Source organism: Lineus longissimus, chromosome 1, assembly GCF_910592395.1.
Source record: "Lineus longissimus chromosome 1, tnLinLong1.2, whole genome shotgun sequence".
NCBI lineage: Eukaryota > Metazoa > Nemertea > Pilidiophora > Heteronemertea > Lineidae > Lineus > Lineus longissimus.
In genome coordinates, this window is record NC_088308.1 from 16894759 (window position 1) to 16920702 (window position 25944).

The following is a 25944-nucleotide window of genomic DNA, read 5'->3' on the forward strand; positions in this document are numbered from 1 at the left end:
AGGTCACGGTATCGAGCACCGGCCGTTCTTTTCGACCAAAAAAAGCTCCACGTTTCGTTGTTGCTATTTGTTTGAGGCGACACCACCGGCTTCTATAATCTTTAAAATAAGTTTTCTTTCCGACACAAAACGCCGGCACTCTTCTTACAATATAGTTTGAGCTTTTGGTAAGTCGTTCTTGATTCAAAACAGTTGCATTAAAATAGCATTTGCGCACGATGTTGTACGATCTATCTCGAGTATCACAACTCGTGTGCAGGTAGGGGCGGATGTATACAACATTGTAAAATAAGTCATGGTGGTTGATGCATAAAACGTCCTTGGTACAAATGACGCAAGAGTAGATGTATTGAAAGAAAAGCAAAACACGTTTAACATTGCCGACAAAACAGTAATTAACAGTTACACCCGAGATTAAGCAACAGCTCAGCATGCAACATACTAAACCATCTAGCGACTTTGAAAAGTTCAGTTTCATTAAGCCACAGTAGAGCGCGCCAGGTGTCTATCATGTGATACGACAACGAGGTCGTCAACCCGGATCGGCCTGTGTATAGCCGTCCAACCCCATGCAGTTAGTTTTATTTAGTTCATGTTTGTATTGATATGTGTACCTGGTGGTATTATTCCTAAGGCAATCTGTCGTGAATATACTACATTGCCAGTGGAATAAGGACTAAGAAGGAGTAAAAACGTTTCTACTGGGGATGGTTACACTGTTCTGAAGTTTACTTAATTTCAATTGGACAATTGGATTTGACGCTGCAGTTAAGGTTAAATACCTTAACGTTTCCACCTCATCTGTCATCATGGGCAGCTTACAAGAAATGCAAAAAGTCCTTAGACAGAAGGATGACATTATAGCTTCTCTGCAGAAAACTATAGAAAAGAAGGACCAGGAGCTTCAGGATTTAAGAAGTGCATTGGACAAGTATCAATCGGTGTTCAACCTTAGCAGTTCGCCAGCGACTGGACCGAAGTTCAGGACCACACGGATCCAGGGTATTTCAGCTGAGCCGCAGACCTTCCGCCAACAGAAACCATTGAGGAAATATTCGAAGTCACACGTGTAAGTTATTTGTAAACTTTCTCATAAACAACTCTTTTAACCCTCTTTTTCTTTGTTAAGGCAGCGTCGTCGCCATCTCCACCATTGTTCATATTTATGTCTCATCTAGGTCAGTAGGCTACAGCGTCGATGCTGACGCATGGAGAGCAGATGATGACAAAACACTTCGCGTTCTTTTAAAACTCTGTGTGACAGTTATTTGAATAAGATTCTTTTCTGCCGCCATATATTTTCCCTAACGATGTAAACATGAAAATAAATGGCACGCGCATTTTTTTGGGTTTTAAGCATAGTTTTGACAATTCTGATTTGTTTCCAACATTACTTAATACAATATCGTAATAAGTAATAACTGCTAATGGTAAATCAAAATGTTGCTTGCTAAGGATTTTTTTATCGATCAGTGCGAGGCATTATTCGACTTACCTAAAAAACACTTCTTCGTGTAAGTTAAAGGCCTACGAACGGTTCAAGTTTGATCCGAGGTTCGAATTTGACACTATTATCTATGGTGTAGAACGTATTCAACCCACTGGTTGGAAAAGTTATTTTAATTTCATAAAGTAATAAATATAAAGTAATAAATTGACCATATCCTGACGAAAACGTGATTCTTATCAAAAGATATAGCCTTGACAGTCGACATGTTGGTGCGATCAGGTGAGATCGAGGCACAGGCATGTAATAGCGTAGTATGGGCCTACTAATGGTCTAAGAATAGAGGGATATAATGGACATGTTCCAGGCTATAGACTTCCTATTAGTGCTAAACTACTAATGCTGCACAGCTAAATCTCTTAATAATCGTTCGTGTACATATAAATGATAGATGGCTTTTTTCCTGTATATGGAGCAGATGTATAGAAAGTGCGAAATTAATCAACTTGATGGTTTGTAGGCCTAGATCAGTGTGCCAGATTGGTGGTGGTGTCGCGATTCTATTGGGCTTCTGTTTTTTTCCGTATTTTATTTTCCCCGGGTTATATTTTCCCCCTAAAGACGAAATCTATGTTTGTAATCAGGAATAAAAGAGAGTTGCTTAGTACTATCAGGGTCCGGTTTACTGCCCCGCTATTCTTTTTGACCCTTTGATAGCCAGCAAGAAAATATTAGCTGGCAGTGGTTTTCTAGCTCCGACTGAATATGGGGAAATATTGGGTGCGGCGAGAACACCATAGAACCCATGAACACAGGACACGGGGAACATGGAACGCATGGGCGTTGCCCACACACAAAAGTAACCTTATGTTGACTTGGCGATTTACAGTTTTGTAAACAGATATGGGCAATATTTGAACACCGCAATCTTCATTGTTGTATTGTGTACCCAAATTGCTCCATAAAAATCACACCGTATATTTGTGATGTAGCTATCTTGATAGTGTCCTTGTAGCTTACGACGATTTTTAGTTGAACGTGTTGGGCCGCCCATTGGGTTTTCTGAATTAGTGAAAGCATTGTGGTTTTATCTCTTTTAGTCGGCCACGCTGTCAACTTCCCATAAAGTAGCTAGCTGTTTTTCCATCTCGGTAAAAACCCTCAATTGGACATGTATTTCCTCTTGATGTCCCGCAGTCGACCCATGTACTACAATATCAGGCCATTCCACTCAATACATACTTACTCGGAAACATGCGTAAGGAAAAGTCATGTTGTAGGCCCTGTTTGCAAGAGGATGGTACAGGATGGATATATATAGCCATTTCTCGTCACCGTATGTATGCAGTATGGCGGTAGACATATTGATGGTATTACTGGTATAAGTAGGCCTACGTCGACAGGCCTCATGTAGGCCTATACAGCTTAAGTATGTGTGAGCTTATCCACCATTAAAGGTTATTGTGTTTATTTGCCAGCTGTTTCGTACTGGCTCATGTTCAATCACCTCAACGATCATTGACAGTCACCAACACCATATGCATGGTCAACATGGTATAGGTACGACTACGGTACTACTGTTAATTCCTTCTTAAAATGATAACTAATATACCTTGTTCCAAGTTTTCTTTTGACAACCTGCGTATAAATACACGAAATTATTGAAATAGGAGCGGTGACCCGCTGCAATATTTGAGACCTAGTGGCCTAATTGATATTGTTGGCCGGCTATGGCGATTCATGATTTCGTGCAGTGTTGTATCGTCCTCACAACAATGTGAACCGCCGTATCATATACTGGGTCCGAAGTGAACTAATCAAATTAGGTTACCACAGCGGCTACACATATCTGTTGGTATGATGATGTTGTCCGATGTTGGCATGGGTCATTTATTTATTGTCGCTCCCCTAGTCTGCTCGGAATGGACATTAATTCTCACTCTCCCTTGGGTTATTAATGTCTCATTTGAAAATGCGGAATAAAGAAGTTTCCATTTTTTAAAGGATTTCCAGAGACCGATATGATAGGAACATAATGGACCGAGAGTACAAATAAGTTAAAAACCGGCTGAAAGGATGACATATGGTTGTTCTCTCAGTACTTCGAGTCTTTTTAGTTACATCAGTATTGGCATGGACTGTACAACAGCATGGTAGGCCTACAATCATCCTATCACAAGTAAGCTTGTCATCTAGAATATTTGTGTTTGACAAATATAAAAAATATCATTAAGACTGGTTACACGGGTCCAAACAAATCTATATCCATCCGGATCTGTCTCGATTGATCTGCCGCGTAAATGATCACGAGTGTGATCTAGTCTGATCGACTGATTGGTTTGGTACGGGCCTGTTGGGCGGTAATGTGGAAAAGAAGAATAAGAAAAACCCCAAAGGCCCTTTGAAATCACCCACAGGCCGAGCATTTTTGCCCAGTACAACAACAGCATTCATATTGTAGAAAAAGTCGCAGTAGCACAAAGATGAACAACCAACCGGTTAAAATTGCGTAGCGTTTGCGCATTAACTCGTATCAAATGAATGTTTTAGTACAATGAAGCCATTACCCACTCAATCATGTCAATGGTGCGCCAAATTTTATGGGCCGATAACTGATTAGAGTCCCCCCCCCCATCGGATCTGTTAATTTGATATCGTACCATCGAACTTCTGTTGGTTACTATTTGAATTAAAGTTTACCAGTATATCAAAAAGGGTGGTGACATTGTTGGAATTGATGCCTGCGCTGGGATGAGCCTGCGCTGGGATCGAACTCTGCAATGTATACCCAGCTTGACTCGTTCTAAAATAACTGAAATGTTGCTGAATTATAAACGTATCAGCATTTCTTTATTAGTCAGGTGCTGGTTGATGTGATCGTATTAGCTAAGATGACATGCACCCTGTTTGCATATACATTGTGGTTGCGTTTTGGTCCAAGAAGATTTGAAAAGGGAACCTGACCGACACAGAACTAATGATAGGAGCCTTACAGCTGAATTTGCTTCTTCCATTGCATACACAAAGCAAATGGACAGCGTTCGTACTTCCATTATTTTCAATTACCAAATGCCCCGCTTATTAGATTTAATATGTAGCCTTTGTACTGCGTAAATCAAGGATGCACTTTTGTCGCGTAAGGAGTGTTTGCGACTGGGCCTTATAGTTATTGTTGATGGTCACTTAGTCATTCGAGTGTGATATTTTTTTCTACATGAGTTATTAATTATAAAGATGTACCCCTGGCGTATTTGCTTCCATGGATGAGGTTGTTAATCAATTTATCAATTAATCCAGAGTGGCATATCAGCAAGGAGAATAATGATATTCTAAATGTAGAGTTTGACAAAATTGCCCAGTGTAACGTTGAGCCCTTCATTTGAACCGTGAGTCTTTAAAAGAGCAATTTAATCAGACAACTGAATCTGTAAACATCGTAAATTTCCCGAATATTTCATTAATCATTGTTTCATCAGCGCGACACAGTTACAATTGGGACAATGTCCATCTAATTAAGTATTCATGCGTACCAGTGCCCCCTTGGGTTGTGTAGCACAGTCCATACCTCTGTTTGTGTGGTTCGATCTGATCAATTTTTGATAATTCAGTGCGACATATTATTGTGGTCATAAAGGTTAGAAATACATTCACTTAAGCACGACATGCAACTTTTGTCAGACGAGACAATTCCTGAATTCTACCAGGCGTATGTCGCTCTGATGGATGGTATGCATAGGATGCACAAATATAATCTGAAGCGAATGGTTAATCATTCAGACCCACAAATACAAATGCTTGTCCGTATAAATATTTAGTAACAAAATACAGCAGAGAAAAATCCAACTTTAATCTCAGACAAATAGTAGTCTTTAACTAAAATGTAAATTACAATGTTTGTAACAGCGTTGATAACAAATACAAACTAAACGTGCTTTATTAAAATCTGTATTGTGATTTATTGCAAATATTAAACACGGTATATCATTATTTTATCTAAGGTACATTATACATTCTTCATAAACCAAGACGATACACTAAATGGGAGTTGTTTCATTCATACATTTAAAACGATTATCCAGTCACCAAATACGGGACTGATCACACTGTCCGATCAAAATTATTTTATTCATACGCGATATCGCTCATGCATAACTAATTTTGGTTGTAGTGTTCGCAGTAATATGGCATATGGAAGGGGTGACTTGTGATTACATAATACGCTGTTACCCCTGCTTCCTGCCTGAACAACTGCACAAGTAATCACCATGATTGGTTTTGCATGAGCGAAATCGCGTACGAATGAAATCATTTTGCCTTTGATGGGAAACCGTGCTGATATCCAGGGGCTAAATTTATCGCAACGCCCGCGATCGAAGTCCCTGACCCGAAGCACTGTTGCTGCTATCACTCTACATTCATCATCCTCTGCACATCGGATCGGATTCAACTCTTCAAGCTCCGAACTCTTTATAAAACACTGACACGAGTAAGATAAAGTTTAGAAACAAGCAGGTTTCGTGGTGCTCCTTTGTGACCTCTTCCAGCGCTGTTTAACGTAAATGATGAGACGATAAGATAGTCAATGCTGTTGTTGAAGAATCGAACTGAAGCCCGGTCAGGTCTAATACCTGTCCTTTCAGCTTCAATTTGCCCGAATGACGTCTACATTATGTTTGAATCAATGGGGTTAGATTCGACAAGCTTTGGGTGAAACCAACTTCACCTGATTCTTCATCGATATCTCACTCGTTTCATTCACGTTCATTTATGAACTCGAATCTGTTGACTAAAAGTGTTACCTTCGGATTGACGTGTTGAGAGGTATAGAATCTACCTATTTGCTATTACTGTTCCAAGCGAACATGCAAGCGGAATTAAAAGCGTACGCGAAATGCGGCCGTGTTTCCAGAATACCTTGGTAAATCCACAGAAATAGATTTCTGAGATCGACTATTCTTAGCGATGTAAATTCATGCGATTTAGTACAGTCATGGATTTAGCCTGGCGTTTAAATACTGATGGGGGCACATCGTGCCTCCCTACAGGTCGAAGGCAGGACAGTCACAAGTGGTTAGATTTCCGAAAGACCCACCATCTCCACATCGAATCCCCGAAGGACCACACACACCCATCGCGGCACCGTACGACTGGACCAAGCGCATGTGATAACATTTTAAAGAAATTTTAAGATGAGCTTGAAATGCCAACAGTAAAAGGTTTAGTCGAATAATAATATCGATGTTTATTGAGCGGAGATACATGAGATAACGGAGAGTCCATTACGACCTTAAGGCACATAGAAATCTCACGTGGTTTCTTTATGAAACCCGTTCAACCAGTACTATTACAAATGAAAAGAACATATCACATCTGAGGTTTTCCTCCAGCGAATTCCTCTGCAAGATATGCGAGATATGCGAGGGTGATCAGTTCATTTGCGTGGAATTCCATGTTATGCTACCGTGATCAAACTGATCGTGTCGAGAGACAAGCAAACATTCAGTGTTTGCCTGATATCGTACCCCATGTTTGAATAGGCCTACTACGTACATTGTACTTAAACACATTAATTGTAGTACAACGTCACATTGCGCCCCTTGTACTGGTAGGGGCCTTTATTGCATGTACATGCAGTGTACACCTCAACTCACACATGCGTAATGTTTAGTACTATAATTATTAAGTGTGTTGTATTGAATTTGAGAGACACTTGTAAATGTATGTAAACTCGTTCAGATATTGGTTGAGACAGAAAGCCTATTTTCAGATTACCCTAAGTTGGCTTTTAAAACATATAAAAAGTTCTGTGAGAAGGTAAAATTTGGAAAAATAGCCCCAGTGTTTTAATGTGTGTCAAGAATTCATTGCTGCGCTGCCGGCATGTCTCTTGAGTATATATGACGATTTGAGGCTGAAATGTTGCTCGACGCCTGGGTATTCAGCGTCCATTGCTACTCGCTCCAGTCTAATCAATGCCCCTGTCCAGCATCCGAATTCTGTGGTTCATTCTAACCCTGGCATCACCTCCTTTGTTCCTGCCGATGTTTACACTAACAACAAGCTAACACAAACACCTTTACCTAGCTTAAAATTAGCTTCATCGATAAACGCTGGCTCTTCTTCGCCACTGGATCATAAAGCGATCAAAATGTACTTCCCTATACCATAAAGTATATACATGTAAGCATCTCGGTAGTGGCCTGTCAACTAGAAGGTCGATTTAAAAACAGTTGCGTCAGTGTTGCTCCTTGGATTGTTGTTGGATGGATCATCGACGTCGCGTATGCTTTTTAGCAAGGCCCTGAAGGAATATCATCTTTCTCAATTTTCTTCTGTATCATTTGTTTTTGACGATGGTATGTACTATGAAAAACTTCCTCCACACACTATAGTTAAAGAAGCTGTGCCAAGCCCAAATTACCCACGAAAATGACCGTGATTGATAAGTACAAACTTAATAACTAAATAACCACGTATCAAATACGTGCCTAATTAATAGAGACTATTTCAGTAAAAGGAATAACTTATTATTCCTTCCCCCTCACATGGTTATTACTGCATGCCAATCAGAATATGAACACGACATATGCGATATGGACTCATATATGATATCAAAAACTCATTACTTCAAATGGGTTTTTGATGATGTGTAACAGCGAAAAGCAGAACATAGAACATGGTAAAATGGTATAAACTACTACATGTATGTACCAGCTCTAGCCAAATAAGTGTAATACGTCGCGAAAAGAAAGTTTTATTATCTTTGTTGTAAGTCCATTTCTTCATGCCATCCACGCCATCTCGAGTGACCAAGTCATTAGACACCCACTACAATATTTGATACACGAGCTAGCGTATGTGAACATTGTTTGTCAAGATGCTTGCCTCTCGCCGTTGCTGAGTTTTCGAGCTCCGTCTAGTGCAGCTTTCTGTTTGCAATGAAAATGCAATCATATGGAAGTTATGCCAAAGCGGAATACTGGGATTTCTGATCCAACGTTATGTCCATTTCGTAGCAGCAGAATACTTAAGCGCAATGTTGTGCCTTGGAGTTGATTTCTCTAGGGTTATACCATTTGTTTGGATGAAGATCTCCGGCCGTGTTGGTTCAACATTCATAGTATTAAAGGTAGTACATGTATAGGTATGAAGGAAACCAGATGGAACCATCCACCAGCACGCAGAATATATCCTTACCCACGTTGTTTGTAAGAAGATTCACACTGTTGGGTTCAGTAAAGACATTTGAGAGGAAATCTCGATAGGGGGCTAATTCCTTGTTATATTTTACCCTAGCTCTGCTGTAGGCTTCGCATAGCAAGTTCGAACAATGTCAAAATAGTAAACATTGCTAACAGCGTTGAATGAAATGAGTTTGTTGAGTAGGGTGTACCTTTGGTACAACTAATTATTGCACAGCATCGGTCAGTTGAATCGGTGCATGTCATATACATGTACGTACAGATGAACATGTACTTTACACGTAACTAGTTTGTGGGCACTATAACTTCATTGAAGAGATATGTCTGGTGTAACCTGCAAGTAAAGCAAAAGAAGGCCTCTGACACTGCATCCTGAGCTTCAGGGCCTTCACTCGGTACCTACCGATGCAAGCTAAGCTGACAGTGTGGTAGGCCCTCCGCTCTTTTTCTATGCATGCATGTGAAAATGGTTGGCTGTATATCGCACAAAGTTATATAGAAAACAGAATAACGCATTTCGCTCCACCAAGGAGGTTACATCGAAATCATTGCACAGAATGTGGGTACTGTAAATAAGGCAGTGGATGATAATTTCTCTCAAATTATGTTTTACGTTGACTAATTTCCGTCGACTAATCATAAATGCCAAAGTGCGGGTGTGTGTTAAATGCTAGTGATGTATTAGCTAGTTAACATCGGAACAGTTTGTACGGGAATGCTACACCTAAAGGATGCTGATGAAAGAATCGGGCTCAGTGTGGAGAAGAGTCTGAAATGCTAAAGCAACCATGCGTTTTCTTCAGCGTCGGATTGTTTTTCCTGGCTTGGATCAGCTTGCTCTGCGAATTCGTAGCCAGGATTCTGCTGGGAAAATGCATGTACGCAGTTGCATCGTTAGTGGGAATGGTGCATACCTGGTCATTGCTTCTGGCATGGGTAGAAGCTCGACTACTTACTCTAAAAATTATCTTGTCTTCACAAGATGTCTCGTTTGCTCTGTCTTTATTACTGGAATAGTTTAGAAGTGATACAAAGCGCAAGGAGCCTGGGGGATGCGTAAAAATATGCTTTCGAATGTGCTTTTGCTAATGCTTCGTGTTCGACCATCAATAGCTGCAGAAAATGCCTGCCCCCCCGATCGTGTTGAGGTCTCTTCCCGGTGAGTTGGAGTGTCTGCTGGTAATAGGTTCCTCCCTTCTTTTTTGCTGGTGGTATTGGGTGGTGCTTGCCAATATCCTGGACAAGACGGCTATAGAACCTCACCACAAGAGAGCCAATCATTGCTTTAGGTGACTTAGGTGTTGATATCCATGGCGGGATTCCACATCAAACAAAGCATGCTCCTAAATGTTTTGAGTTTTACCTGACGTGATGGTGGAATGATGTTGCTAACATGTATGCATGTTTACATTACTCATTCGTGCTTATTTTCAGTCAGATATCGGTGGAGAAGCGGCATTTCTTCAGCTTGGTCGTATTATTCGGCCAAACAAGCCTTCTCGACCACCAGGATCCCGCCGGTTCATGTCAGTTCAAGGCACCGTGTGCTGTTGCCATGTCACTTTTGAGAAAAATGCGGATGTAAACATAATCAACTACTCTTTCAAAGCGAGAAAAATTCAAAAATCTCGTATATCTTCATGAAAAGACGACTCTCAGCAGGCGAGGTCCCAGCCCATGACCGCCACTGAATGGGCACAATCTGCTTTGTAGCACCAATGCTATTTCTATGACGCACCACTCTTTTCTCGGGGTAATGAGACGGCTAGGCTTTGTGATGTTGGTTCTTGTCCACATGACTGGAAATTTGCGACTGTGTTTGTTGAACCCGTTTGCATACATGTATCAGTTTCAGTTTCCTACTACTATATCACGTTGCCATCACTATCGAGTAATGTCGTACGGCGGTCTTACCGTAAATGGCGTGTTGTTTGTAACCAAACCTCAGCGAAGTCCTACATGGTTAAAGTCAATCGGTTGTTGTTGAGAAACCGGTGGAATTAATCGGTAATGTACAGATTAATCTTAATACGCGCCCACTTACTTAAAGGAAATCGAGCTGATAAAAAATTGTTTACGAAATGAAGTCCAGTGACCAACTCATCAGCGTTCCTTTTACCATCGTGATTCTTGTCAACATACTAGTATTTCTGAAATTATTGTGTCATTGTTTAAATTGTTTTTGTTCTTTTCTTCCCTTCTTGTGTGTTGTTATTGTTTCTTTGCTATCACATTCCTGACAGCACGTATATTAGCTATTGCACGAGGACGCCTACACCTGGAGCACCGTTGAAGATGAGGCCCATCTTATCTCTGTTGTATCTCTGATTAATTGCTGCTTGCCAAGATACAAATGCATGTGGCAACTTTGAAGAAGAGAATTATTTCACCGCAGCATGCAATACCGTCTTTTGAAAGAATATTTTAGTTAACGCAGAGTATATCCTGAAACCATGAAATGTTGATGCCAGAAGACACCGTCGTTGTCTGTCGAGAGGGAGAGGGGGTGAAGGGAGACCCGGACCACGTTCCGGACCGGGCTGTTAGCCTGAAGAAGATTTTTTAACGCGCTTCCATGCCACAACAAGCCAAAAAAGGGACGTTACGATTTGTCCAAAGATGCTAAGAGTTGAACCAGGGATGTATTCAGTCTGTAAACATGGTCAACTTATCGCTGTGATATATGCATTACAAGCTTTTCCTCGCGGACTTCACAGGTAGTACAAATGTACCAGTACTTTCAAATCTCCGTGAGGGGTTAAGTCACAGAACTTTACTCGATATGCGGCCTATATAACCACTATCATATCTCATTGACGAATTCTAATCGCCTGTGCAAATTTATTCTTTTATCATATTTCAATATTGATCCCGATAAAACTAAAATTTATTTATAGAATCCCCACACTTGTTGAACCTTTATCAGATTGACTTTCGCACTACATAGACATTTTTACATTCTTTATTCAATGATCATCAAATGAAACCGCTAGGTGATAGATTTTATGATATGCGTGACCCTATGGCCTCGCCAAACCTCCTCAGATCACTGCTAATATTTTCTCGTGACAATCAAATGGCATCAGGGGTAAAGGGTTGAAAAACAACCATTCCCTGTTCATGGTAACCAATATTGTTTGAAAGTAATGAAAAGAAGCGTAGTATGGACTGTAGTAAGAAGAATGAAAAGAGGCTAAAATCTTGTCAGCACGAACCAATTGTTATACAGTATAACCTCTCTATCAAGGACACCCTCGGAACTTATAACTACTGTCCTTAATAGAGGGGGAGTCCTGATTAGAGAGGTCAAATTGAATGGAAAGGCCAATTTGGGACCAAAACTAGTGTCCTTAATGGAGAGATGTCCGGAAAGGGAGGTTCTACTGTTTTATGTGTGACCTCGGTCTTTAATTTCCTTTCTCTATTTCTCTAATTCCGAGGGAAATGTAAAAAACCGGCCAAAAAGACTTGACTGTCATCTATTTTCTATGTTTTATTCTTATATTATACAGGCTTTTTTTAGCTCACAAACATCCGTTTTGATACTCGAATCCTTGTCAATCAGATATTGATATAATATCAATATACAGATGAGATTTTCAATGGCCATCACAATCCCTATGTCCTGCAATAAAAAAAGTGAACATCTCTTCGTTTCGGGCACGTAGTTAATCATTCGGCTACAATGCATATTGAGCCGGTCAGAATTTTATGGCATTATATTGACAGTAAGGACATTGTAATTCCCACACATACTTCAGTACACCGCGGTTGTCAGTTATGGTCCGGTGGTTCCTTTGTAAAGGACATGTGCCATATAGGCCTATAACCTGCATACGCTTGTACTTTCACGAAACGTATTGGTTGCCCATGCTGATCCCTTTTTCCGACCACATAAATTGTGGTTTGAATACTATAACAATAACGACAAAGACATCGTCAGGAGTTTTATAGTCAAATGTAAAGAACTTGTGCTCGTGTACGTGTGATGTGACTTTTTTAAACTACGTTCTTGATAACGCTCAGAGTGAGTTAACGAAGTCACGATTGTGATTCAAATTTAAATACCGATTATGGGCCACAATAGACGCGCCGAAATCATTTGTGGCTGAAATTGAAAGGAACTGAAATGTGTGCCTTTGACCCCTTTGAAAATGGTCTGACAAAAGATTCCGGCGAATCTATTAGGTGCGTGACTGGTGTGTCGTTTGAATCGTTCCGAGTTCGCTATCTATGCGTACGCGGCGAATGCTTTTAGGTCCATCTTTTGATTTCATGCCGAACTGAAGGCTGTTTCTTCCAAACGGTCGTGGTGAACATTTAGCAATGGGGAGCTTCTTATGGTAATTCGGTCAAGGGGAGATTTAAAATTGCCTTCGTAATATTACTTTTACGGGATCTGCGTCCTCCACGTTAAGAATTTGATAAAATTCAGCCTGTTTTGATATATACTGGTACTTGTGATCAGATTTAGTATGAATCATAATATTCGTATGGAGGTAATTGGTTTCTCTATTGGTTATGAGATGGCGTGCGCTCGACGTCCATACATAGGGAACTGGCGGTAACAGTGAAGCAATTTCAGGAACAGCTGTGGAGAAGGGAACAGCGTCCACTGATAGTGTTATGTCAGTTGACTTTTTCCCCGGCTTGTGTGGATATAAGTAGCGCTGTATACGGTGTCACCACAGGGGATATCTGGTGATGTCTAAAATCTTGGACATCGATACACCGATAGCAGACATCTTGTGATGTCTATTCGACGCCTATTAGATACTGTCACCATTCAAACACCTGGATTGGATTCAACGATTTATTTTCCCAACTAGCTCGAATGTATTCATTGACAAGTTTGCGATATGCTCTCGGCTCTTTCCTTGCAATATCCGTCTCATTCGGATGTGCGCTGAGCGCCTCTATCCAATGTGCCGAAACCAGCTCAAGCCTTCCTTTGAGTGATCAGACAGTAGCCCAAGCTAGGAGTAGACTGTCGGCTAACTTTGCGGGTGCAATAGACCACGCTGCTGCCAACTGGATGCCTTATTGCAATGAATTGCAGCAAATAGCTGAACTCACACTCGTTATCATTCATAAACGGCAACCTTTACAAACGGATTCCTGATGCAGTACGTCTGCGTGTAAAGCATTTTTACATATTTGAGTTTCTACAAAAATATTATATACAAAAGAGTTATTGAATATTCAACCAAATTTTACTTTCGTGAAAGTAGCGGAGTTCTCTTGGTTTTGATCGCTTCCAGGGTGGCGCCAATGGCCTCCTTCTTGAGACAAGTGAGGTTCTCCAGGTTGTGACTGTCTTCTGGTAGTGACTATTGCAGAGTAGCCTCGCCTCCTGAAGGGCACTTTTCATTTCAGCCAGCAGCATCTCTGGAAAGAAAAAAAATACATGGAACCCCTTCTCTGTCTGTGGTTTAAAGGTCAAGATCAAATGACTCGCCCCTGTGAATGGTTGCACAGCTGGTAGGTCTTGGCCGTGTCTGCGCGATCCTTGCCTGGGGAATGTTATGTCATCAGAAGGAAAACATCAGGTGTCTAAAAAAAGCAGTTTCTAATGCGACCAGAAGCTTTTCATAATGATGCCACAGCAAAGGTACATCGTACTAAAAAGCTAAGTAAGAGCATGATTTCTTTCTAGTCTATGCCGTGTCATTACCCTTCGTTTTGCTATTTTAGGCCGAAAAATCCAGACAGCGTATGACGAAAATACCAGTTGGCGTTTACATATAGTTATTACTATCTTTTTCTGCAGCATCCATTTGGGGAACGTCTTCCTCGAAAACATCTATTGTCTATTCGCAGATATTGTGTATTTTGATAGATAAGTGCACTCTCTTTGCGGCATTTGTGATTGGACGGAACAAGAAGACTATGACGACTTGATACAAATTGCTTAAAACGTTTGGTCCGAGATAAAGGTGCAGTATGACCGTGCTACATTTTATTATGTTCGAGGACATTTCACTTTGCATCGCCTAAAGGCTAAATTCCATTGGCCCTTTTAAACCTAATTTGGTCCCATTACAATAATTTACGCATTAAAACATTAGACACCACTGTATACCAGAGCTTCCCTTTTCCCGAGAGGCCTTCGGGAAGTTTTAAATAGGATATAACGTTATTTAATGACGCGCCCGAGGGCTTACCTGCTGATGATTTGATCTCCTGATGACGAGGATCGACACTAGAAGCCATTTCTTTAATAAATCTTGTTCTTTATGTAGATATTGGTACTGACATTTACTATAGTGTGGGATTGTCAATTGGGCTGTGAGGGATTCGGGATGACAAATGGTATGGAATCATACTTAGGGAAACCAAGTATTATTAGCGTTATCGAACGTAAGTGCACACCGCCAGTACGGTCGTATAAAAATATCTCTGGACGTCACATCTAATGGTGAAGATGGATCGTTCAGATTTACTCCAAATCAGCCTTTGGTACGGAAATACATATTCGTTAACTCTGTTTGAAATTCTATTCAAATTTAAACATGAACTGGTTCAAACATTCTGTGTGGGCGGAAAGACGAGGTGGGTTTGTTTGTGGTCTGCAGTTAAACATGTTGCATATGGCGGTTCTCATTAAATAGTTCAGACTACCTGTTTGATATATCCGTGACTTTTTACGATGTGTTGATAAATTATTGCTCGAACCCAATAGTTGTAACGCCCGCATTCCCAGCATTTAGCACTGTTTACTTACTCCATGGTGCAGTAGACTTAAATTAAACGCGTCGAAAAGTAGCCATTTGGGGTCGAGAACTTTATATTCAAGTTGTGCCCTGCTAAAAGCACAAGGACAGCCTCTATCTCATACTTTTTAACAGTGGTTCCCCTTATTGTAATATTTAGTCGATGGTACCCATGCAGATGGTCACGTAACCCTCAAAATTCACATTTCTGAGCAATGGAGCGGTTGTATTCTCTCTTGATCAATCTTTACGCGCGCGAAATGTATCGATGACCTTTTTGGAGAACTAGTTTTGTGCGCACGAGATAGATATCTGTATGCGTTTGCGTATCTATTGACCTTGGGTCAAGGTGAGTGTAGTGCGCTATTCAACAGTCATGGTCGCAACCAACACCATAGGAGTCCAGTGGTGGAGGCAAGAAGTAACTCGTAACGTGTAATGTGTAACTGAGAGTGCCTCTTCCTCTGGCTAAAGGTAAAAGCAATAAAAACGATATTTTTCTTTATGTGTATGATTTTGGGCAGAGGAAATTCCATAGTTACTGGATCACCAGAGCGACCAAATTCGCGTCAAGCCAGAATCTTTAAAAACGCAAGAAAATAACGACGAGGGGGTTTGTAGACAATGAAATTGTTGCTTGGGACTAATAGTTTCCGTTGTATCAGTTTGGAGGACATAATAGTGTTTAATCGTTCCCTGGCAACCCAAGCTAAATATACAACCCCGCTAGGCTTTGCGGCAAGAATTCAACGAACATTGGTCTATGATGATGTATATATATTGTATTACCTTGCAGAATTCCATGCTGACGTCATTGACCGTTTCTGTCGACCGATTCTGTTCTGAGGATGTATAACAAGTTGACAGGATGTTCTTGAACCAGCGTGATTTGCCTTTTTGACATCTTAAAAATGATTTTTCACTATGTTATAGTGGGACTTCATAATCGAGACTCGGGTGACGACAGCAGTTTGCGTCCGCGCTGATCAGCACTATTAAATGACGCAAAGTTTTGCATCATTATGGCAGTTTCACCAGAGCGGGGATATAATACGTGGTTAGAAAGGCCGAGAGGTGTATGACTTGGTGCGAGTACAGAAAAGAGCCCTTGGTATCTTCCCGTTCCTGGGGTTCCCTCTCAAGTCTGGGCTCGGCCAGCCGCGCCGCTTCGCCCGCGCAACAACAAGGGTGCAATTTCAAGTTGCGACAAGGCGCAAAGCGTGAGCAGATGAGAGAGGATGCCTAGTGTACCACCCAGTACCGTCAACCAAACAACCTGTATTATCTACGGGTTGCAATGCTCTTATCGGCGATCAAGAAACGAAATCTTTCCTTCAGGAAATTTCAAATTTTAAACCTGAGTTTTGGATCGAAACGACTTCCGTTTTTCGTTCCACACTTCTACCAAGTAAACGCCGCAGAATTAATAATCATTTCGGGAATCGAAAAAAAGGAACATTTAACTAGTCGATCTCCCTGAGGCGCGAGTACGTTTCGAGGAGGTCGAGAATGCGTTCTAGCCCCGTGGCGGGCTGCCTCCGCTGCCAGGTGTCCGGTGTTCGAGACAGGAGCGAAAGATAATTTACTTGGCTGCTGTATGCCCCGGGGGCCCCATTGTTACACTTGGATTACGCTAATAGATCGATGGTCGTGACATTTCGCTTACTTCTGATGACACACCTTAAGGTAATCGTTCAGTATCTTTTTATGTTGAGATCGATGTTTAATGAAAGAACATAGCATTTTTATTGCGCATGTAATCTGCACTGTGTACCATGGTCGAGAGTTGAGTGATCATCGTTACTTCAGTTACTGACAATCGGTATCGCGATATCAAACGCTGGCATGTACATTCATAACAACGATGATGTTGCTTATTGTTCCGCTGATCCTGAGGCCAACCAAACGCGGGCAACTACTAAATGTTGATCGATTACACCGAAGCAACCCAGTTACCTTGCTTCAACAGAGTTGCCAAAGACGTCCCTGTGGCTGTGCGGAAAGTTAGCTATTTCTCATTAATCTTTCTTACTATATATACACGAAGATCGCTTGTCAAAGAAGGATCGAAGTGCTATCTTGCCCAAGCAAATAAGTGCGTTGGGGCAATTAATGTGAGCCCACTTGGCCAATTAATAAATCAACGTCTGATTGGCATCTATAAATCCTTGTCAGTGTGCACTCCTGTGAATCACATTTTGAAGTTGCAGTAGTTCCGAGGAAATATGGTATGCCCTGAACTTCGAAATTCACAGCAAAAGTGGTCAATATTACAAACTAATGATGTGTTCATTTTCGGATATCTATACCGTATATATTTGAAATATATACCAGCCTTGAACATTTGTTTAGTAATTCACTTGATATATCGGCGGTATTGGTTGTGTAAAAAGTACGTAGCGCGAAAAGCAATAAACGTTTATAGTTCTACCTTCGTATCAAGTTGGCCGGTTAACATCATACTCACTTGATTATAGTTTATATCACTTCCAAGAACACAACTGACGAAAACATTGAATGGTGAGGCCGACACTTACTATGCCTGACTATTTATAGTTCGAAGTATCGCTTATCAGTACTTCTTTCCCTGCCAGTTGTTTCGCTTCTCACCCAGTCAACAGAACTTGCTACATTTTATTTCTCAAGTCGCGGAATATCCAATTGGTTTCCGTGTGATATCCTACGCCTTTATATCCTGTTGTTTCCCTGGTCGACTCGGAGGAAAACTCGTTTACCCATTACTGCCGCAGGTAACGCACAAGATCGTAATCCGTGGGACTTACCAAGGAATTCCAGACCTCCGCGATCGAGAGAGTTCCGTAGACATCACGCTTGATATAAAATGCGAACTAAACGCGCGATGACTGTCAGATACCGCGGGAGTTGTTAGCAACTGCAGCAATGGATGATAACATGAATTCCTAGCACGTGTTGTGTTATAAGGACTTGTAGGATAGTTCTTTCAGTGGATTTCTATGTCTTTACTGGTAAAAATGGGGACTCTTCGCGATCTTCAGCTAGCTTTACAGCAGAAAATCGAAGAGTTACGCCAACGAGATGAATTGATTGATGAGTTGGAAGTTGAGTTGGATGAGAAGGATTCGTTGATCCAGAAGTTACAAACTCAGTTGGATAAGTATCGCTCGGTTCTGAACCCTCAGGACCACCACCGGGTGTTTAATGCACAGCCCGAGCGGACTAAACGGTGTGCAATATCAGCAGAACCGGCCAGATTTCTCTCGCCACAGGAACTACAGCTGACTGCCAAGAAGGTTCCAAAGGCTCAACGGTATGTTGCTTGACTCAATGAGTTTGTTGCAGTCTTTAGTCAAGTCCTTGTCAATTGTCGTTGTTATTCCATGCTTAAAACTTCCTGTTTAGAGATGTTGCCCAAAGTTCATCGAACTTTGTCACATCTGTAATACATTTTCGCACTACCGTCCTAGTAAGCTAGTAACCTTGCTTTTGCTGGACGCCAGATGTGCGTGTATAAGGCACTGATCTTTTCCATCAATTCTCTATCTCTCAAAGTATTTGACTTCGATGATGCCTATTTCCGTGTATCTTTCCCTACTTGTCTAGTCATCGTGTTCATACCATGTGCTTCTGGGAATTCCGTTGCTACTCACATTGCTTTAATATGCTTACACACATTCCTCTACCTACTGGTTGTTAAAAGTGAATGAACTCCTCACCTGCTTGTGAATGGGTTTGTTGATTGGTCCTTGGCCAACAAGACAGGGAAGTTCAGCTTTACTTCAGAAATGATGTATATTAGCCACTCCTGGAAAGAGTACTATTAGTATCGTTGTACAGCAAGTTGGCTATTGGTTGATTAGCCAGGATCAGACTGGAATTGCCGCATTGCTGTTTCAGGGAGTGGCGAATAGGATAGATTTCTTAACTGACAAAAAGATATAGTGTTTGGTCCAGCCTCGAGGTGTCTGTTGAGTGGGACATAGATTCGAAAAACAGTCCTTTTTAACCCGATGGGATCAAGGGGTATAAAAGGCGCTTGAAAACGAGGTGGAATTCTAAACTACGCTTCCGAAGAGACTGGTGCCTTCGTGTCTATCTCCCAATGGACATGTTAAAGGCTCATGAGCCTTTGATCTGATACCGTTTCATACTTAGTCCTCAACTAATAGTCTTTTTATGGTCTATATCAGATCCATTTCCCTTTACTCTAGTAATGATCTACATGAGATATATTTCAGTAGCTTTTATATTTACTATGATTTATTCGGAAATCGACCTTTGACAGGTGTTTAACTTCACAACATTCCCATGTTATCAAACTAATGAAAACTGGACCACATAATTTGTAATTATTTAAACAGCAAAGTGTTATTTGGTGTAATGCATATTTGTCAGCGCAGAAAAACAGCAACATGCCTTCTTTGAATCATCGTTAATCGAAGAAAAAAGCCTTTGATAGGAAGCAGCTGAATATGATAATTTAGTAGAAACTGACCAAAATAACAATCTCGGCATTGACAGCACAGTTGTCAAGAGAAACTTGGCACATGTCAAAAGAAAGAAGTTCTGCGCCTATGTTTCCTGTTACCTTGTGACTTCGCAACTCTCTCTTTTTGACCGCGTCCTCATTTTTCGGGGGGCCAACGTGTTGACTGCGGTTCTGCATGGTTTAACTTTTTTGTCTTGTCATGAACAGATTTGAAAATAGCAACATTCGCTTCGGCTTGTATGTCTTTTATAGAAGGACGTGGCTTCAAGAAGGGTTCCCTCGTTATGCAGTTTTTGAAACAATGGTGAAGGACCCTAATATGATGCATTGTCGTGCGCGGACACGACTCCACAATTTCCATATGCCTCGTTTGCCACCAAAAGGTAATTCTCTCGCAGTGAGCCGAAGCTCGAGGCAGATGTAGTTTTGTCTGATAAGACACTCTCCGCATCCTGCAGTGAATCACTTTATTTTAGAGGTTGTCGTCTTCGTACAAATGTTCAGGAATTCTTATTACGTAATAAGTGCATGGTATTCTACCCCGATACATGAACCACACAATTCTTCATACATGTCCCTCCAGTCGATATCCTTTAATTATCATTACATAGACTGATTTATCGTACACTGTAGATATACGTGGTGTTTGGTGAGAAAATAAGCTTTTAGATCTTTACCTACAGTATTTCACAGTTTATTCACACATTCATGGCAAACTAATGTGTTTACGCCCAGACGCCTGATAGTCGAATAAATCGTTTATAATATGCATCACTCAATATCAGCAAAAATAAATACTAGGCTTTATTAATTCTTGATATCAGTAATAACCCGTGTGATTTCGACAAATGCTGTATGATTATGCAGCAATAATGACTTTTCTTTTACCTGCGTGGTTTTGACAACTTGTCTGCAGGTTGCCGACCATACTATATATTACTGATCTTGACACATCATCTGGTCTCAACTGCAGGTCAGTGTCGCGATAATGCACGCCCATGGTTCAATGAAAAAATAATTAGCTTGACGAGATGGTCTAAAAAAATGGCATCATGAACTATTACAAAAACACGTACATGTAATAGTTCATGTTGTCATTGGCCTGTTACAAAACCATGTAGGGATCTCTCATTATTTCTGTTTTTAACATCTTCTTATAATTGGAGAATAATCATGAAATTATTTGTTCCATTTCATGCTTTGCATATATGCTTTATAAATTTGCATTCCCTCACTCCTGTGGGAGATCCAGTAAGGATCGAGAGCTAGAGAAAAAAAACCTCAAGTCGATCATGAAAAGCGTTAAACAATTTTTCATATAACTTTTTATTACAATTTTTTTATTACATTTGATTACAATTCATTTCATTCCGATCAACAGCATTCTTCATAAGTACGTGTATGTGGTCACATTTTTAACAGATCAAAACAACACTCGCAATATGACTTTTACACTATGCCAAACGATGGGGATGATTATTTGCATCGTTACGATACATAGATGTACGATATATTTACGTTGTTCCTTCTAAAAATGTTATTAAGTTAGTGAGCACAAAACATATGCTTCTTATCTCGTGTTTTTCTCATGGGCCACATAGTTGACATTGTTTTATATGATAGTATCACAATACATGTACCACAAATAATGATTTAAATGTTCAGTCAACAATGGCCAATCCATTGACAGTACCGATACTCAATCACATATATCTAAATTCCTCGAATCGTTTTAAACATGCTCTGATACATGTGACCATCGAACGATCGATTGCCAGCATTGGAATGAACCTATTTCTTGCTGATCAAAGATGAAACTCTTAGGCTACAATATCCAAGGCACCTTGTACGAATCGATCTACTCGACAGCACGATTATTGAAACTGGCCGATAGAAACCTATGTCAATTAACCTACCAGAATACAGTTAAGTTGCTGCTTACAAGTACTACATGTACCCATTCCTGAACTCTATTCTACTGTTACATAGGCTGTTTACTATAGAATCTCACGTGTCCTATAACATAATAAACTGTACTGAAGAGCACTTCAACGTGCGCAATATATCAATTCGATTCATGTTCAATATATCACTAAGATTCACCAAAACACGGCCCTAATAATTGTTCAGTACATATCAGTTATCACTAAAGAATTACGAGGATAATCCAACATGTAAAAAATTCGGAAATTGTTGCATACGACTACCACACATACGTCGGAGCGACCACACAAACGATGTGTTCATCGTGCCTTCCAGCCAGGAGCTGAATACATGTATATGCATTACGTTACGTCATCACCTAGTCGCACTGTATTGGCTCAAATCTGAACAAAAAGCGTACACAACGTCGAACCATATTGTTTTGTTCGGATTAATTCAATCGTTTTTATTCACAACTGGTTGTGAGTAGAAGTGATGCAATAGATCTGAGCTCAATCTGCTTAGACACAGTTTATGCACAGTGCACTAACGTAGGCACTACAGCGGGACAGGTCATATCACCTGGCACAGAAGGTCTGACCACGGCCTTGGGATTTCGCCTGACTTCCTGAAGCCTTTGATGAAAGCAATCAAAAACACATACGATTTATGACCCTGTAATAAGCTAGCACTCTTGAGCTAGGATGTCATTATGCAACCTAACCTATTATGAACATAAAGCAGCTAATAAATGCTGTTTATACAAAACTTTTCAAAGTTCGAGATAACACATTTTGTATTTGATACACTGAAGAATATAATCAGACTTTTTGTTTGTTATCTTCTGGCGTTGATTTCTGTGATATCATTGCAATCTGACATTATGATACATGTAATGAAATAAATATCAAATTTCGATTACTGATAATGTATCATGCTACTAATGCAATATCTTCCGATTCAAAATGCTGAACTACATGTAGTTTCATGCTACGTTTACGTAACATGACATCACCATAGATAGATGGTGTAATGGAAACTTCTCTTGTTTCGTTCCACAGCTTACGTTACCAGAGCGCCAAAGATTTAGTGAGCTGGCTGAAAGAGGATACCGGATCGATACACCATCTTAGCTATGGTATCAGTTTGTGTTTTACTAAAGAAAACTTGGACTTTGTGGCGCTGCAAATGCACAGATTATACATGGTGTCTGTTATGTTAGTTTAGCGATCAGGGTGAAATGATATATGATACACGCGATGTACTAGTTACTGCTGCATATACATATTGTATTGATGATTATTTTGGTTGGATTCGTGATTTTATAGTTTATTGTCTAGTTGTCCATTACCTGATAGACGAGTTCGAAAAGAGGAAGTTTCTTCATATTTGGTCCCGGCCCATTGACTTTTATGCCAACGCTACATTGAAAAAGGCAGCGGGATTCTTTCTAGTTTGTCTGATAATCCATTGCATTATAAGCGATTTTGAAAAGATTGAGATTCTCAATGGATGTATTGGAACTAAGAAAAGCTGATATCATTTTACATCACATGGTACATGTATTAACAAGTGCATTGCCTACATAGCGAGAAGGAGTATCGACTACGTCGACACTTTCGTGTCATCTACCATTTTCATCTCTTTAAAGTACTGCAGCAAGACACGCCAATTGGCTAATAATGCAAACTGTCTCTTCATTATTTCAGCGATGAGTGTCGGATAGAACACATCGAAAAACCAGACAGGTAGTCGATTCTGTTCATCCCATCGACTTAACAAAATGATTTTTAGATTTTAGTGCACTTAACTTGTAATTCTGTATAAAAACTTCCAGAATTCCTACATGACGTGGTGCTAACTATAGGCTTTTAAAGAGTAAATGTCCATGTCCTTTTGGGCCGCTGTACGGAAAAACGGAGAAAAAATTTTATTAGCAAATTTCTAACTTGAATATTGTGTTGCTTCCCAAAATAAGATCTGAGAGAAAACAAACTTTGAAAAAAATCGGCCCAGTAGTTTTCGCACAGCATCCCAAAAGAACGTTGACATTTACCTATGACGGCGGCTATAGTGTCAAACAAGCTACAGGCGTGGAGAGGGCAATCCCATTTCCTTATAACTCTTCATCCGGCATTTAGAAGACGCCTTCATTCTGTAACACGTTTTGCATAGGGCTTAATATCTCTGTAATGTCGTCATCGGTCTCTTTCATAATAATGGTGTATAAATAGTGTACAGTTGCTTTAACAAGATCTCAGTGTATCATTTGTCGGGTTATTGTTGTGTACAAGTGTCTGTTGTCTGTTTTGGCTGGATTTTTTTCGGTGCGGTATATGTTTTTTTCGGCGTATAACAAAAACCCACCTGAAGTACATTTTCTGACACTTCTAACCATTATCATTTTTTCAATATCGTTTTAATCTCAAGTTAATGCAAGGGTTTTCGAAGCGCACTATGTGACATGCGGCACATACTTTCTGTTTGCGGTATACACTTTATGATGGCGTTGATTGAAGTAATGTCTTAGATAAATGATACAATCACATCATGCTTTCTTAAATTGTATAACTATTTTTTTCAATGTTTTTACCATTCCCTGTGAGCTTTGCCCGAGCAGCACGATGTCGCAATGGGCGTTGATTTATCATCTATGAACCTAAAATTTTAGCAGTAGGGGCTATGAAATAGAAATCAGACATCGACATCATGTATTTAGTCAGGTGTCCGCCTGCTCACTGACTTTGTCAAGGTTTGACCTGTTGCCGCCAAAAGTCACCACATCCATTTCACTAGTACAGGCATTTTGTAACCATGGCTCGTGAAACGCGTCAATGGAATAGATGGAAGTCATGTCTTTCAGGCCTTCACCACAGTCGAAACCCGTTTATCTCTCTCTCATTTGGTATTTTCGATTTATGTTTGCCTAGGGTGACTTTTATTCGATTTTCATCATTTATCTCCAAAGAACTTTCAACGCAACGCAACGTACGGCAGAACTTCTTAATGGTCTCCCCATGAATAGTGTTTGCATTGGTGCCGCCTTGAGTCCCATTTGTAGTACAATAGGCGGGGAGGAAAGGATGAGAATCAATTATATATGATGCAAGATAGACAGACTTAGAGGTGATGCGGAAATTAGAGATTCATTGAAAAGTAACAGTTGTCATTACTGTCACTTTTGACTCGAGGAGGGTGAGCCTTTTTAATTGGAATGATAGTCAGAAACTCTTTCAAAAATGTTGCTTTGGTCACACAGTACGGTATTGTAGGTAGAAAAACGTCCCATAAACCGAAAGGAAAATATAAACTACGGTGTATTTGCCCTGATTTATTACTGAATGAGCACAGACTCGGGCCTTTTTCAATTACATTCGTACTCAGAACAAGGCGAAGCAGGAAGTGTTGTGAAAAGCCAGCCGGCGGTATGAGCATGTTTGCATGCATTCTTGCGAAGGGAAAAATTTCGGAACCGACCAGGCAAAAGCATTATGACAAATATTGTTACTAGATGCCTTCTCTTATTCCAAGTCATCTCCTCTAAAATGACTTGCAAGTCATGAAAACGTATATAAAAACGATGCGCATGACAGTGTGCATTTCCGTACTCAAAAATTAAATACGACTAAGTATTAATACCAGAATGTAACAGGCAAATTACTTAGGAAATGAAGTAGGCCCATACTCGTCGCTGTTTACGTCATGGTGCCTTTGATTTACCAATGGAAATGGGAACAGACATTCTCTGACAATGATATCAATTAAGTGATAAAACCCGTTTGATGAGTATTTCACAAAGGTGATACTAATACATGTGCCAACTCTTCTTATGTATCTCCCAACACATAAAAGGATAAGATAAAAAGTGTACTGATTACAAAGCTTTCCTCACCATTCTGGTTCTATCCATTGGGTTATGCATCCTTTATACCATGCCTGCCTTGGAGAATAACATTCGGATGGTCTTAGGACAAAGGAAGTGGAGCAGGGAACAAACAGATCGAATGCGGATGGCAATATTGTGTTATTGACCATTTCAAAATGTTTGAAAATTGGCAAGGTTTAATGAGATAAATGTATGAAGGAATTATCGAACTTTTGGGTGGGTGGGTATAGGTTGGCAAATATGATTTGTTAACAACAACAAAGCAAACCTTTGCCAGAAATCCCAAAACACCCCTCGAAATAAGT

At 40.3% G+C, this 25944-nt stretch overlaps 1 protein-coding gene across 3 annotated transcripts in view; it reads left to right on the plus strand.

Moving 5' to 3' along the window:
• The first annotated feature begins 552 nt into the window (after window positions 1–552).
• LOC135489059 (cGMP-dependent protein kinase 1-like) overlaps window positions 553–25944 on the plus strand; it is a 71454-nt gene continuing 46062 nt past the window's right edge. The window contains exons 1-2 of one of the 3 annotated variants that reach the window (XM_064774175.1): window positions 553–1069; window positions 23463–23501. In XM_064774175.1, coding sequence (XP_064630245.1) covers window positions 810–1069; window positions 23463–23501 — 299 coding nt within the window. In that variant the 5' untranslated portion in view covers window positions 553–809. Of the gene's footprint in view, window positions 1070–18250; window positions 18652–23462; window positions 23502–25944 lie in introns of those variants that run through there. The other 2 variants (XM_064774185.1, XM_064774165.1) reach the window with 2 other exon arrangements.